Consider the following 13,296-nt stretch of genomic DNA (forward strand, 5'->3'; position numbering starts at 1 on the left):
AACAATTTCGAACCCAAAACAAATTTTTGAAGAACAAAAGAAGCCATAATTGACAGTGTCGTGGGTTAAATTTATATTGCATGTGGGAGATTGTGTTAATTTAGTCATAAACAAAAACACATGATTATAATATGATGAGTGGGAATCATAATGCAGGAGTGAGAAGATTATTAGAAGATCATCCACAATTTATTTGAACTTTATGTCACTTTGCTTTCAGTTTAGAAAGGTCATAAATTTTTTGTTTTTTGTTTTAACCACGGGTCATTAATTTTTAATTAGCCACTAGCTTTAGCTTTGTAATAAATGCAACTCTGATGTAATTGTGTTTTGTTTATTAATAGGATAAATCCATGTGACTGTGTTTTTAACAATCATAAACTGGTTTAGTAGATAAAAACATCGGTTAATTTATTATTCTCTGGTTCAATAGCAACTAAATACTCTCATCATATATTCTTCTTGTTTTTTTACCAAGATTCTTTCACGTTGTAGTTTGCACCATGGGCTATAACTAATACTCTCATATATTCTTCTTTGCAGGTAAAATGACAATTTTTTGGATGACAAGGAATTTATATAGTTTTATTTGTTAAAAGAAGAGAGAATAAAATAAAATAAACTAAATATAGTAATAAATAAATCACCTTCTTTGGTACAGACATAAATAATATAGTTATCTTCATTAGGACATGAAGTGGTACATAAAACTCCTTGGTTTTAATTTATAAAAACTGCCGATGCTACAAAACTCCAACATCACTTTTTAATTATGTAATTTTCAATTGTTTTAAAGAAATCATTAATTTAAAAATCATTGAACGGATGGATGGAGTATTAATTAACAATCACGATTAGGATCGTGCATGGTGGATTATTATGTAGTTGGAAAAGAGGATCTTGGCTATTAAATTCTCCTTTATTTCTTCAATTAAAATGCAAGTCGTTATTATACTATAGAAGAATTATTTTTCTACAAATAAAATGACCACTACTAGTAGTTGTTAGAACTGTGGGCCCTCGTTGAACAAGAGTCTACAACTTATAATCTAAACAATGACTACTTTAAGGTCAATAGTACAATTTTAAATTACCAACTAGCTTTGGCTTTTCAATAATTGAAGCTCTGCTAAGATAATCTTGTTTTGAACCTCAAATTCAAATTCTCAATATTTGAAATTGATCAGAGAGATAGAGAGAGCAATTTCATTACCAAACGATTGAATTCGGCTGGTACATTTCATTTTCCATTTTCCATTTCTGTTGATGGATTGCCCTTTTATTTATGTGTTGTGTGTTTTATCTAATTTCATACTTAGTATATAGATTTCATATCAACCCAAATTGTTATGATTGTTGCTTATGAAGAATTGCGCCAAGATCACAAATTTATTAACAGAATACTTTAAGAAAAATGAAATTTAAAGATTTTGACTTTTAGGAATAAATCCATACAACCGTTTGATTTTAACCAGCACGAATCCTTAGTTGTTTATATGTGTTTTATGTTTGGTAGCTCTCATGGGCTTTGTGGAGTTAACTTGAAACTTTAGTTAGAGTTAGGTTTCGGTACATGTTGGGTTACTAATCAGGTGTTTGTTAGCCCATTTCATTTTTTTAACCCATTTTGTCAGCTGTTTGGTAGTCCATAAAGGACTAATGGACTTGAAATGACCATTCTCCCTCTATGGGCTGCTATGTATGAATTACAAATCACAACCTTTGGGAACTCTCAAACCTCCTTCTCTATGTACTGCATCCCTAAGCACACGAGAATCACCGGCCGAGCCTTCCCAGCCCGGTAAATAATATAAAAATCTCATTTTGCGGTCACACGCAGCAAGGGTGTTAGTTGAGATCTGACCCTTTCTATTGCGATAGCGAGGCTTATCTGCATTTCTTACAAGGACATTGATGTAAGTACCATCTAAAGCTCCGATACATCCCTATGCACATATGATCAATATCAGTTTAAATCCAACAATCAGAAGGTAAATCATAAGATAAAATAAACAAGTCAGAAGGTAAATCATAAAATCAATATCAATTTAAATCCAACAATCAAGAAGGTAAATCATTCAAATTGCAATCTCATTTACCTTAAAATATTTCCAGAGTGGATCAGTGTTGTCAGCCGCAATGGGATCTGGCTTTGGCATCAATACTGTATGTACACTTATGATAGCTTGCAAAACAATATGCACATAGTGCGATACAGTTTCACCTCATCTTAGGAAGTTGGACCTTGTTATTCGATTTTTCTTATGATTTGCTAGAATTCCTACAAAAATCGCCACTTGCTCCTCCACAAATACATATCGGCCATCCCGCAGTCCTCCAACCTCCTTTAGAAGCCTACACAATCGACCAAAAGTGTTCCTATCCATACGAAGGTTCACTAAGCAATCAACATCGCTCAGATGAACAAGTCTATTCATATGCTTGACATGGGGAGGAAGCCTATCTAGGTGGGAGTAATGTTTAATCAGACGCCTCCTGTCACGAGCTCGCAAATCTCTCCGTTTTTTTAAGTATAGGTGTAAAATTGTTATTGATTGCATATGAAAAACATTCATTATGTCCTCTAACAAAAGATAAATGTCAGTCGAAACTTTAAACGGTCGGGCCATCACCAATGTAAACGTACACAATCGCGCGTCGGTGGGAGCTGCTGGCGGAGGTGGGGTTGCGGAGCTGAGAATATAGATGGCGTCGAAGGAAATAGGGGGTGAGCGTTGCAGCTGAAGAAAGCTTCAATTACTGAAGAAATATTCAATTGTTGCTGAAATGTGTGGTGGAGCTGAAAAGTGTGGAGGAGGATGAGAGCAAATTTGAAAAAGGATGCATTAATTCAACCCAAAAAAAGATGTAGTTTACAAACGGGAGGTGATTGTCTAGTATTTTATCTTTACAAAACTAAATGAACAGTGCGGGTCAATGAAATAAACACGGGTCATCACGTCAGGCCAAATGGACTACCAAACGTAAGTTTTGTCAAGTTAATTATCTTAAACTTGTCAAAACTTAGCTACCAAACATGCCCTAGGCTTTAATTGTATTATTGGGCCTAGCTCGTCGTCTGTGCGCCTATTTATATAGAAGTAGGACGCATAACTCTGTAATCGTAACACACTTTGAATACAATTTGTTCCCCTTTCCTGCCCGTGGACGTAGCCAACACAATGTTGGTGAACCATGTAATTCCGTGTTTCTTTATGTTTCTGTTTATCTTGATTTTACACAATTATGTCTATTCTGTCGCAACACCAAATATGATTGTGAAGGTAAATTAGTGTCATAATGGAGAAGAGACTAGAGAATAGTGTTTGTATATCATCCACAAGTTTACAAGAATTCTTACAATCATTTTATAGATCTCTCTTTGTAAAGCCATGGAAGGAGTGTCTTCAGCAGCCATCGAGGTTCTTATCCAAAACCTGATCAACGTTTTTAAAGACGAGTACTCTTTACTTCGAGGTCTCGATGAAGATGCACAGCAGCTGCAAAGGACTTTGGGGATGATTCAAGCCTACTTGAATGATGCTGAGAAGAAATCCATCACACAAGATGCTGTCAAGATCTGGTTGAGGGAGCTTGAAGCCGAGGCTTTCAATGCTGACAATGTCTTGGATGAACTCAGCTATCATCTTCTCCACAAAAAAGTGAAGCAAATGAAAACACCCAAAGGCAAGGATAAGGTACTATCATGCTTCCCATCCTTTAATGGCATTTTGCGTCGGCGTGATATGGCTCACACAATTAATCAAATCAATGCTAATTTTGAGTCCATGAACAAAAGAGCAACAGATCTTGGCATTCAAAGCATGGTTGTGAATGCACCTGCTGCTGTTGCTCATACTTCCGTCGAGACGGATTCGTTCAGTTTTGATCCAATCTTTGTTGGAAGAGATGGTGATGTGCCTAAACTAGTTGACATGCTCACCTTGACTGACCCAGTGGAAAAGAAACGGGTGTTCTCAAGCCTTTCTCTTGTGGGAATGGGGGGTATGGGAAAAACTACGTTGGATAGAAAATTGTTCAATAATGAAAGAGTAAAGGCTCAATTTGGATCACTTATTTGGGTTCATGTTTCTCAAACTTTTGATGCAATTAGTCTTTTCAACAAAATACTTTATAAGCTGACTAAAAAGAGTAGAGTTGAGAGCAGAGATGATATCCTACAAAAGCTTCAAGAAGCTCTCAAGGCTAAAACTTATCTCCTTGTTCTTGATGATGTATGTAATGATGATGTTTCAAAATGGGAAGACTTTATAAACTCCATATTGGGAGTTACTTCTACTAACGGAAATGGCATTATCATCACCACCAGGAGTGAAAAAGTTGCTTCTATTGTTAACCCATTTCATATTCATCGTTTGAATGGCTTATCAGATGAAGATTGTTGGTCCATAATCAAGGCCAAAACTTTTCATAACAATGGTGGAGTTCCATCAAGATTTGAGATAATTGGAAGAAAGATTGCAAAAAGATGTCAAGGTTTGCCGTTAGCTGCCAATGTAGTCGGGGGAGTGCTTCGTAGTAAATCCGAAGAAGAGTGGCGCTTCATCAATGAAAATTGGCTTTCAAATGCCGAAGGAGGTAAAAATATTTCAAAAATATTGAAATTAAGCTTTGATCACCTCTCTTCACCGTCACTCGAGAAGTGCTTTGCATTTTGTTCGGTTTTCCCCAAAGGTCGGACAATCGTGAAGGAGGAGTTGATTGAACTATGGATGGCAGAAGGGTTTCTTCAACCAAGCCGAAGAGATGACATGGATTCTGTGGGCAACATGTTTTTTAATGTGTTTCTACAAAACTCTTTGTTGCAAGTTGCACAGAATGATAATTATGGAAATGTTCGGAATTGTAGGATGCATGATCTTGTGCATGATCTTGCATCTTCAGTCTTATCCAATGTTGGAGATGGCAGTACCATGTTCGATACATGTTCCTCAAAGACGAAACAAGTTCTATTCCAAAAAAAGTGGCCAAATATTTGCGTACAATATTTTTGGAAAGTGGAACTTCTGGTACTATATTCACAAACTTTGAATGTCTGCATAATCTGACTCTTTCTGGTGTACATTTGAGAAATCTGAACATTTATGATACAGAAATTGTAAACTTGCCGAAATGGATCAGTAAACTCCATCACTTGCAAACATTAAGAGCATGCGGGGAGTTAGAGAATCTGCCAAGTACGTTGAAGTATATGTTTAACTTAAGGCATCTTTACATCGGTTATAATACAAAGTTTCCGGCGGAGATTGGGAGATTAAGTAATCTCCAAACACTACCTTACTTCACAGTAGGCAAAGAGAAGGGCTACCAAATTGAAGAGCTCGGAAGTTTGAAGAATCTCAAAGGCTCACTAGAGATTCAAGATTTGGAGATGGTGCTTGATAAGGAAGAGGCTCTGAAAGCAGATATATTTCAGAAACCAAACTTATTTGATTTGGCGTTTACATGGAGTGATGGTAGAGAAGATGAAAGAAATGATGAGAGTGTATTGGAAGGCCTCCAACCTCATGAAAATCTGAAAAATTTGGAGATTTCAGGATTCAAAGGCATAAGATTTCCAACGTGGGCTGAGAAGATGGCAGTATGTGATGGGCCTAAGGGATCTTGGGTACCACTTGATAACTTGATTGAAATTAAACTCTTTAGGTGCTCAGAAATTGAGGAAATCCCAACGCTGGAGCACTTACCTAATCTCAAGTCTCTTTCTTTGAAAGGATTGAAAAAGGTGAGGCTCATCAATGCTTCGTTCTGTCATTTAACATCTCTCCAAATAGAGTGGGCGAATTTCTTGCCTTGGGCGGAGTTGGCCCTTAATTGTTTCCATCATGCTGCGTTAGGCACCTCGCCGTTTCGTGCTTTATATGGCAGAGAGCCCCCCTTGTTGGTGGCCGCCCCCCCTTCGGCCCAAACCCCGCCCAAGGTTGCGGAAATGATTCGTGAACGGGGCGACCTGCTCATTGAGCTGCGTCAGAATCTGGAACGAGCTCGCACAAGCATGGCCGCGACGGCTAATAGGCATCGTCGACATGTTGAGTTTGACGTAGGCGACTTGGTTTGGTTGAAATTACAACCCTATCGTCAGCATTCAGTGGCGAGGCCTTTATCGGCTAAATTGAGCAGGCGCTTTTATGGTCCCTTTGAAGTCTTGGCTCGGATTGGCCCGGTGGCCTATCGTTTACGACTGCCAGAAGGGAGCCGCATTCACGACGTGTTTCATGTTAGCTTATTGAAGGAGTTCGTCGCAGGTGATGGTCCGCCGGAGGGAGTGAAGTTACCGGAGCAGTTTATGGGAGATCGTCCGATTGTTTCACCGGAAGCCATTTTGGATTCTAAGGTGGTATGGCACGGCGGGAAGCCGACGAAACACATCCTGGTGCGTTGGTCAGATGGGTTGGGGTCGGCTACCTGGGAGCCGGCTGACCCCATTATGGAGAGATTTCCGGACCTCTTCCTTGAGGACAAGGAAGCTTCTAACGGGGGGGGGGGAGTTGTTACGAACACCCCTGACGCCTCCACGACTACAGCACCGGTGGGGGCGGAGAACACAAGCGTGGAGGAAGAAAGGGCAGAGCGCGAGGCAATGGAGGAAGAGGCAGTGGAACCTGATGCGAGCGACAGTGCGGAGGAGCCGGATAAGGCGTGTGCGCCGCCGGGCAGAGAGTTGAGGCCGAGGAAGAATCTTAAACCGCCGGAGAAGTACCGTGACTTTGCCCCAAAGTAGAAGAGAAGTCTTTTGGCATTTATTTCCTTGTTTATTATTTTTCCTTATTTTGCGAAACTGTTTTTATTTTTCCTTTTGGAGTCGGGCGAAATTATGGGCCCCGTTCGGGTTTTCTTTGTTGGTTCTTTCCCGAATAGATTAGGTAAGTCGAACCAACCCTAGGGTCTTTAGTCTATAAATAGGGTTATTTCATTAACTTTGATTTTATGAATGAAATATTTTGCCCAAAACTATCGTGCAATTCGCTCATCAACCCTTTTCGCTGCCGACGGGAACCCCCCGCGCCAGCTCTTTAATTTTCGCCGCCGTGCTCTTCGAGCCGCCGGCAACTGTTTCTTACTCGGAAGATAGTTGATCGGAGCCGTTACGGAACACGTCTGTAACATTCAGCCCAAGGGAGGAGCGTCGCCCACCGATTAGGCCGGTCAAATGTAAAGGAGCGCAGGTATTGCTCCAATGTTCGGTTCATCACTTCAGTTTGCCCGTCCGTCTGCAGGTGATAGGCTGTTGTATGTTGAAGAGTAGTACCACTTAGGTGCATCAAGTCGATCCAGAATTGGCTCATAAAGATTAGATCCCGATCTGTGAGTAGGAACTTTGGGAACCCATGGTGTTTGGCCACAATTTGCGTGAATAACTTGGCTGCACGCATAGCATCAAATCCGGTGGGTAGCGGTCCAAAGTGGGCATATTTCGATAAACGGTCAACCACGACCATAATGACGGTGAACCCTAGGGACTGCGGCAAACCCGTAATAAAGTCTAACGTTGCGGCATCCCATACTTGGCTCGGTAAGGGCAGCGGTTGGATCAAGCCGCCCGGTTTCTGGGTTGAGTACTTTGTTACTTGACATGCGAGACAGGCACCCACAAAGGCGCGTACGTCTCGTCGCATATTTGGCCAGTAAAAAACTGCCGCAAGCTTATGAAATGTACGATCAATGCCTTGATGTCCTGCCACTGGGGAACCGTGAAATTCCTCCAATAATCTAGCACGGAGCGGAGAAATCGGGTTGATGTATATTCTCCGTTTATAATATAGGAGGCCATCCTGTACTGATATATGGCACGAAGCTGTTCCCGTTTTGACTGCGGAGTGCAGAAGACGGAGGTGATCATCTTCCCTATTTTCCGTCTGAATATCGGCCAAGATGTTCAGAATTGGCTGAGCCACGACGGTGAACAGAGTCGCCAATGTTGCTCCTGACTCTGCCTCCCTCCGTGACACTGCATCTGCAGCTTTATTTGACGCTCCCGTTTTATATTCGATGCAAAATTTATAACCCATCAATTTCCGAATGTAGAATTGTTGGTCCGGGGTTTGAATGACTTGTAGCAAGAGCTCCTTGAGGCTGCGTTGATCAGTTTTTATCACAAATTCACGGCCAAGCAAATATTGCTTCCACTTTTGAACTGCCTCCACGATTGCATAGAGTTCCTTGTGGTATGTTGAAGCGATGCGACACCGAGGACCGAGTTTCTTACTAAAGAAGGCTATTGGGTGCCCCTCTTGTAATAACAAGACTGCTCCAATACCTAAGTCAGAGGCATCTGTTTCCACGATGAATACTTTGTTGAAGTTTGGAAGACGAAGGACCGGTGCAGAAGTCATTGCTTTCTTCAAAGCCTCGAAGCTGGCGGAAGCGGACTCGTCCCAGATGAAACTGTCTTTCTTGAGCAGGTCGGTGAGTGGGGCTGCGATCATTGCATATTGACGTGAGGCCTAGAAATCCTCGCAATTGTTTAACCGTTGTGGGAACTGGCCAATCGGTCATGGCTTGGATTTTAGTTGCGTCTGCTTGTAAATTCCCAGCGCTCATGATGTGGCCAAGGTAATCTATTGTCGATTTGCAGAACGAACATTTTCCCAATTTCACGAAGAACGAATGCGAGGAAAGTATAGTGAGTACTTCATTCAGGTGTTGAACATGCTCGACGATAGTGGTACTATAGACTAATATATCATCAAAGAACACAATTACGAATTTTCGGAGGAATGGTCGAAAGTTTGCATTCATTGCAACTTGAAAGGTGGATGGAGCATTCGTCAATCCAAATGGCATCACCAAGAACTCATAGTGTCCTGAGTGCGTGCGGAATGCAGTTTTGAAAATGTCTTCCTCGTGCATTCGTATTTGGTGGTACCCCGACCGGAGATCTAGCTTTGAAAAGCATCGCGCTGCACCTAGTTCGTCGAACAGCTCGTCAGCCGTCGGAATTGGAAAATGGTCAGGCTCTGTGGCCGCATTTAATGCCCTATAGTCAATGCAGAAGCGGAAAGTGCCATCTTTTTTGCGAACGAGCAAAACCGGGGATGAGAAAGGGCTGACACTTGGACGAATTATTCCTTGGTTCAACATTTCTTGAATCTGTTTTTCGATTTCCGTTTTCTGGAAATATGGATATCGATACGGGCGTACATTGATAGGCTTTGTTGACTGTGGAAGCCTGATCCTATGATCCCATGGGCGAGACGGGGGCAGAGCCTCCGGCAGTCGAAATACCTGTGTGTGCATGTGCAGCACTTCTTGAATAGAAGGGAGAAGATCCATTGGGAGTTCGGCGATCATGTTATTGTCAGGGATCGGGTCCTTGTACTGCACGAGCTCGAATAATTCAACGTCGTTATCTTCTGCTATTAGCGCCGTCAAAGCGTTGAACGAAATTGGTCGCGGACGTGCATCCGCGGCTTTGAGTCGGACCAACTAATCCCTCCAATAAAATTTGACAGTAAGATTTGCATAATCATGAGTCACGTCACCCAAGGTTTGCAGCCACTGAACGCCGAGGACAATATCTGGGCCGTGGATGGCTAAAACATATAGATCGATCTCGAAGTTATGGCCTTGGAGTACTATTGGTGTCTTCGGGCAGAAGGCCGTGCAGGTGAGGGAATCACCGTTTCCGACGTAGACACGGAACGGATTGACCGTTGTTAAAGGTAAGCTTAGCTTCTCCACAATAGATGGGTGAATAAAGTTATGAGTACTCCCTCCGTCAAGTAAGACCTGGAACGGAGTGTCACGGATAAGCCCCACTATCCGAAGCGAGCGCGGGTTCTGCGTGCCGGACAAAGAGTGTATGCTAGATACGTCCGCGGTGATGACCGTAGGTTCCATTGTAGTAGCCTCGATCAAGTCTGGTGGTGGCGGTAGCATTGGAATCTCCGGGCAGGCTGTACCGTCATCGTCACCCATAAAGGCGAGGAATGTGCTGCTGCACTTGTGGCCTGGGATCCACTTTTCCTCACAGAAATAACACAGACCCCGTCGCTGGCGATCCGCTTTCTCAGCTGGTGATACGCGAACAACTGGTATTGTATGCGGCGATGGAAAAGCAGTCGCCCGGTGGACTGGTGCTGCGGCTGGAATGACCGGCTTATTACCTGACATTGGGTAGTTGTTTTGCCATTGTCTTCTAGATTGGTGTGAAACCGACGGAGCAACTGCTTGGTGACACGCCTCCAGTTCCCGAGCTAGAGCGAAGACTGCCGAGAGAGTAGTTGGGCGGAGAATATTCAACTCGCTCTGAACCGGTTGCTTGAGCCCTGCGATGAATAACGAGATCAAAGTCGACTCCGCTGTTCCAGAAATCTTCTCTAAGTTGCCTTCAAAAGCAGCTTGATAGTCTTGCACAGAGGTTGTTTGCTTGAGGTTTGAAAGGACACCCACATAATCCACATAGTAATCCGGGTCGAAACGATGGCGGATCGCTTGAAGGAAGTCCTCCCAGGATGAGTCGCAATTGTTCGCACGGTAATAGCGAAACCAAGCTGAAGCCGGAGGGTCCATGAGCATTCTAACCAAAAAAAGGCGTTCTGTAGCTGGTGTCTCATTGTAATCGAAATATGTCTCGACATGGTCGATCCAATCCTCCGTATTCTCACCGTTGAAGCGTGGAGGATCGAGGCGAATTCTTGGGCCGGCGTCTGGTGGCTTGTCCTGACGGTTCCGGTTGCGGAAATTGTTGTTGCCGTTGTTATGATTGTTGTTGTTGTCGTTGTTCCCGGCAGTTCCGGTGAAGTCGCGGACAGCCGCACGGAGGTTCACCTGATCAGCTCGTGTGTCGGCGAGGACCTTGTTAGTTGTACCCAGCTCCGATGTCAAGTGCGTGATGGCTTCAAAGAGCTCGTCCAGGCGGCTGGCGATGCCGTCCCCTGAGGACGTTGATGGTTCCGTGATCACAGGCATGACGGTGGTGTTTAGAGTACAATGATAGAGAGTTCGGGATGAAAGCACCAATTGATACCCCCAAGTCTTCCGAGGCAAGAACTTGGAGTATCGAGGATGTTGAGGATTTGTAAAATTGCGAGAGAACTTAAGCGAAAGAAGAAGAATTCAATTATTCCAATTCTTTCTTATTGCATAATGAATGAAGTAGGACTATTTATAGGACTAAGCCGTCCTACTCAAAAGGAAAGAAAATATCTCTAAAGGAATTAAATAATGTAAGCTAATAAACTAAACTTGGAAACAATAATATATTAAAGAAAATTTCCATATCTCTTGGGCGGTCCACAATTCCTTTTATGTCTTCCTTCGATCGCCGCGGGCTGGTGAAGCTGAGGCAGAGCCTCCGCTTCTTGGGCTGATGGTTGTTCTTCGCACTGCTTTGACTCCGTATCATATGGTCTTCCGGCAGATACGCCGTTAGCCTCAGCGGGAGACGGAGGATATTCGCCGCTGATCTTCTTCGGGGTGAGGGCAGATTCGTGAGAAAGGCATGGTGAAGATCCAGCAACATAGAAAGGGATGGTTTTGTGGTGATACATCTTTGGCTGTTTGCTAACACCGTTGTTGCAACAGGAGCAATATATTTGGATTCTACTCCGAGATTTTTTGGTTTGAATGAATTTTGGTTTGCGTTTCCTTTGTACAAATCAATAAGATTTGATATTGTCTCGACCAATTGCTCGAGAGTGTATATTTGGTTGACCTCCATTAGAGGTTTTTTATGGATTTCCTGCTCTGATACCATCTTAAAGATGGTAACCGAGAGAGATGTAGAAAGATTGGATAGGCATATTGTTGTAGAAAGTAAAGAGATTGTATTTCTTGTTGTTTTTCATTGTTTTAATGATATGCTCATCACCCTTATTTATAGGGATGTTTGAGACTCTTCAACTACAACAATAAAGAAGCTTGGAACTTTACATTTTAGGAACTCTTCAAATAATTAATGTAATCTAGCAACTTCATTATAATAAATAGTGGGTAGCTATTTATTTCTTCACTTTCCAACAGTTTGGAAGTTAGAGTTAGAGAATATAGGAGTAGAAGAATTGCCCCAATGGTTGGGGATCCTCTCATCTCTAACATGTACTCACTGAGTTTCTGATTTTGATGTTATTAATATTTTTTTTCTTTTTGCAACTATATATACAAACTGAATAAAGGATACTGGGGAAGAATGAGTTTCAAACGGGAATTTAAAAAGGAATTGTTGGACCAGGCCCATATTAGTACCAGGCCCATATGAGTTTCAGGCTTTATTGGGATATTGTTGGACCAGGACCATGTTTTGACATTTACTTCAATAATTGATGGGTTATGCAATCATAGTAGAAGGAAGGAGGCTGAAGACATGTCAAACAAGATGATAACGGATAAGGTATGCCCAAATGTGATTACTTGTAATATTTTTGTTGATGCTCTTTGCCGAGAGAGAAGGATGGAAGAGGCCGAGCATATGTTGGTCACTATGAAGCAAATTGATGTTCAACCGAATATTGTTACATACAATGAATTGATAAATGGATATTGTTTGATAGGAGAAATGGATAAAGCTAGAAACATTTTCCAACTAGCGGTGAAATCCGGAATCAAGCCTGATGTTACAAGCTATAGTATTTTGATGAACGGGTACTGTAAAATGGGACGAGTTGATGAAGTTTTTCGTCTTTTTACCATGATTCACGCCAATGGGTTAGAGCGCGATGTGATTTCTTATAACATAATGCTGGAGGCTTTATTTAATGATGGCCAATGTGAAGATGGCTTGAATACAATAGAAGATGTAGATGTATCATCTATAATGCGGATTGTTAAGCATTCGATCAAGGGGAGGGATCATCGTTGAACACAATGTGAATGAGGTTAGAGGGCACGGGCGCCATCACACCTGCAAGCAGAGGGGATTAATCACCTTCGCTATGTGATGCTCCTTCACTGGGCGTGAGAGTGGTCGTCACCAAATCAGATTTTTTTTATTAAATTTTTCCTATTATATCAATAGTGTTGTTGAGCATGTAGGGATCAGATCAGTCTAGGTTCACTAATTACCGAGACCTCTTTGTTCTTGTACAAGAGAGCTCAGCCAAACTCTCACCCACGCGGCTGATTTAACAAGTAATATAAACTAAGATCACTAGAATCTAGTTCTAACTATTACAAGACCTTGAAGCTATCACGCCTGCTTCAATCACACTCAATTGTACCTGCACACTCAAGAAACGAGTCAGCAATACAAAGAAAGATCCTCTCGGATCTAAACACAAGAAATTGACTAAGAACACTAAACGTAAGAGCAAGATATCAAATGATCTTGGCTCAGAA

General features: G+C 42.2%; 1 protein-coding gene and 2 pseudogenes across 1 annotated transcript; 2 read left to right on the forward strand and 1 right to left on the reverse strand.

Moving 5' to 3' along the window:
* Positions 1 to 1,699: 1,699 nt before the first annotated feature.
* On the reverse strand, positions 1,700 to 2,576 carry LOC148931380 (uncharacterized; annotated as a pseudogene).
* Positions 2,577 to 3,392: 816 nt separating this feature from the next.
* Positions 3,393 to 7,735, forward strand: LOC148931381 (disease resistance protein RGA2-like). The gene is made up of 3 exons (XM_089064008.1): positions 3,393 to 3,698; positions 3,966 to 4,129; positions 7,678 to 7,735. The coding sequence occupies exons 1-3, from the start codon at positions 3,393 to 3,395 to the stop codon at positions 7,733 to 7,735; spliced, it is 528 nt and encodes a 175-aa protein (XP_088920134.1).
* Positions 4,155 to 6,742, forward strand: LOC125212445 (putative disease resistance protein RGA1; annotated as a pseudogene).
* Positions 7,736 to 13,296: the final 5,561 nt, after the last annotated feature.

This window comes from Salvia hispanica, chromosome 2 (assembly GCF_029641045.1).
Source record: "Salvia hispanica isolate PSC_SH4W2 chromosome 2, Shi_PSC_v1, whole genome shotgun sequence".
Lineage (NCBI taxonomy): Eukaryota > Viridiplantae > Streptophyta > Magnoliopsida > Lamiales > Lamiaceae > Salvia > Salvia hispanica.